At 31.6% G+C, this 3,334-nt stretch overlaps 1 protein-coding gene across 1 annotated transcript in view; it reads left to right on the forward strand.

Moving 5' to 3' along the window:
- Positions 1-3,334, forward strand: part of LOC123003657 — a 10,692-nt gene that overhangs the window by 3,004 nt on the left and 4,354 nt on the right. The window contains exons 3-4 of the mRNA XM_044396572.1: positions 1,409-1,662; positions 1,712-2,100. Coding sequence (XP_044252507.1) covers positions 1,409-1,662; positions 1,712-2,100 — 643 coding nt within the window. The remainder of the gene's footprint in view (positions 1-1,408; positions 1,663-1,711; positions 2,101-3,334) is intronic.

Genomic DNA, 3,334 nt, shown 5'->3' on the forward strand with positions numbered 1-3,334 from the left:
ACTTTTGGTTCTATATTTTTTATTCACTCTGTATAGTTTTATTGTGTTTTATATTCTTCTATTTTTCTGTTGTTTCATTTATTTATTACTCCATATCTTTTGCACTATTTTTGAAGCAAAAAATGTAGAAACAAAGTGATGAATTTTTTGTGTTTTTTATACAGGGTGTTAAAAAAAGATTGTAAAATTTTTAATGAGATAATAGTATGGACTAAAACAAACAAAAAATTCTTAATAAACATGTAACGGTTTCGAAGATATCGAATGTGAAAATTTTAGAACTTTTACTAAAATATTGCAAATAAATGTTATAAAACGAATAATTTTTGGTATCTTCTAAACCGTTACTTTGCGGATCCATGTTTATTAAGTCTTTTTTGATTGTTTTGATCTATTCTAATATCTCCTAAAATATTTTACATTCTTTTTTTTAACACCCTGTATAAATTTTTACGTTGAAATTGTAAAGAAATGTTATTTCTTTTTTTAACTATTTGATGTAATAAATTCTGATATTGTATACAGCGTGTTGAGAAAGTGAAAAAGTTGGGTAAATCCGGGAAAACCTCCAGAAAAATTATGACTTTTATTTTAAACATTTTTTTGTTATGAGAGATTGAGTCCTAGAAGTGCTTCGAATTTTTTTTTTTTGTTGGAACAGGCTACAAATAAATGTTTCAAAAAATTAATAATCTTCGATATCTCCGAAACATTGTTTATTAAAACTTTTTTGTTTGTTTTAGTCCATATTACTTCCTGAAATACTTTACAGTCTTTTTTTAACACCCGAATCAACTTTTTTGAACTTTCATTTAAGGAATAGAAATTTTAGTAGTTCAATTTCTCAAATTTTCTGATGTGTTTCAAATACCCGAAAAAACATAAAATACATTTCCTCTTATCTAAATTTAGGTAAAGAAAAGAAACTAAGCACAAAATGCATTTCAGGGCTCATTCTTTTACACTAAATTAATACATAATTAAAGTGATGGAAAAAGAGGTTTTATGTTGTAAATTTTCCAAATAAATTATCAATAGTAATATCCCGAGTGCATGTCAAATTGTGCGTTAATTATTTTAGAATTAGATTATTTCCTGAACAAAATAGTATATTGAAGAAGGCAAGTTTTGTAAAACGAGTTCAGGTTTTATAAAGAACGCGTTTTCTATTCTAATTTTTCAAAATTTAAGAACTCTTGCTCTAATAAGATTGTATCTAGTTGATAAAATCACCATTACCAACCTCTAGAAAGTCTGTACTAGTCAATTTCAGCACTAAAAAAAAATTTCACCATTAAAAAAGAGGTTTCTTTCTTCTTCATTATGAAAATACAATAATTTGGCCCACTGTCGAGGTCAATAGCTCTCACTCGTAGAGTCGCATAGTTAATTTTCCCCCCGACTTCAGCCCTGATTGAAAACTCCACCCTCACCAACTCGCTCACTTCGCGCCAAATCCTGCAAGTGTTATTCGACATTGAGCAAAGCCTAAAATGGGATTTGATGAACGACCGCCTCCTCGAGAAGTTCCTCGACATGTACTACCGCAGTTTAACACCCGAGGACCACCACGAGTACAACTACGAGTCGCTCGAGAAGGGCCTCGAGACGTGTCTAAGGGCCATGTGTGCCCACTTCGGGGAAAAACACTTGATGCTCATGGTAATCCAATCAAAATCGCTGTGAAACTCCCCCTAACCAACTGGTTTAGATCAGATGGATGCTGGATGTGACAAGTTCGGAGAAAATCTCCGACGAGAATCTACTAAATTTCGGCAGCTTGCTCGAACACGTCACCACATTGTACACCTCCAAGAGCTTGAATCGAAACTTGCCCGAACAAGTCTTCCCTTTCATTTTCAAACTGATTGCGTCGAAAAACCTCCTCTATAGTCTTCTCGGAAACCGCGTTTTGCACAACTTGATCGATCGCTGCCACAACAAGCTGAAATTCGACACGCCGAGGATTTTTTTCAGGAATTCGCACTACAATATCACGCTGAATAACTACAACTCGACTGATAAGCTGCTTTTTCAGCGGTATCGCGAGCTGTTACACAAGACTTTCGTCGAGTCGGTTATCAGACACGGCGTGCACAAGTATGTGATTAACTGATTAACCCCCACACATATACAGGGTGGCCCAGCGAATTAAATAGTCCATTAACTTTTAAATAGTGAAATTAAAAAAAAATGTATAGGACATTAATAGAAACTACTACTAGTTTATTTATAATCCGGTCAAAATAAACATTTTAAATAACTAAAATTCCGACAGAGCTAAATTTTGGTGGAGATCTTGAGTACACCATTAGGAATAAAGTGTCAAAAGTCCCCATCGATCCCATGTGTGCTAAAAAAGTTATTCGGGGTCAAAGGTCGAAATTTGACGTTTTTTAGATTTTTTTCGAAAACGGTAAGTTTATCAAAAAAGTAGCCCAGACAAAAAATATAGATCTTGAAATTATCTACAAAATGGTCCTTATACTTTTTTTCTAACGATCACCATTCCTGAGATATCGCGATTCTAAAAGTTGAAGGAGTCACGTTCTACATGGTATGCACATACAGAGTGTGTCAGAACTCCCGCTTCAAAGACAAATGCCATGTAGGTTAAGGTACCACAAACATAGAAAAAATTAAAAAAAAAATCTATCTATAAAAGTTTCAAAGTTATGAGAGTTTAAATTTTGCACTTTGACTCTATTTATTTCTGTAGGGAAAATAATTTTCCAAGTTTTTTTGCTACAGGCCATTAGAAGAAGAAACAAAAAAGCTGTGTCCTAAATTGTAACTCTGTTCAATGTTATTTGTGGCTTTTATTGGCAAAACTTTTGTACCTTTACTAGATAATTGTAAAAAAACATATACAAAATCARCAGTATTATTAAATAGACATAAAAAATAGTCAAATGTCAAAAAACAAATGTCAAATTTTTTTGACAGATAGAATTTTTTAAACATTTTTTTTATGTTCCTGGTATCTTATTTTATTTGAAATTTTTCTTCTACTTCATTAAACTTATAAATATCTCGATTCCATTAGAATTAAAAAGAATTTATTTGGTAATACATACAGGCTGTTAAAAAAATCGCGCATTTCCTTGAAAGGGAGTAATTGGGTAGTCCCCAGAGTACTGAAAAAATGTTTAAAAAATTCTATCTGTCAAAAAATTTTGKCATTTATTTTTTGACATTTGTCATTTTTTTATGTCTATTTAATAATACTGATGACCTTGTATATGTTTTTTTATAATTATTTGATAAAGGTACAAAAATTTTGTCAATAAAAGCTACAAATAACATTAAACAGAGTTACAACTTAGGATACAGC

The sequence above is a fragment of the Tribolium madens genome, unplaced genomic scaffold (assembly GCF_015345945.1).
Source record: "Tribolium madens isolate multiple individuals breed KSU strain unplaced genomic scaffold, Tmad_KSU_1.1 Scaffold_1;HRSCAF=32;Tcas5.2_LG8, whole genome shotgun sequence".
NCBI classification, from domain to species: domain Eukaryota; kingdom Metazoa; phylum Arthropoda; class Insecta; order Coleoptera; family Tenebrionidae; genus Tribolium; species Tribolium madens.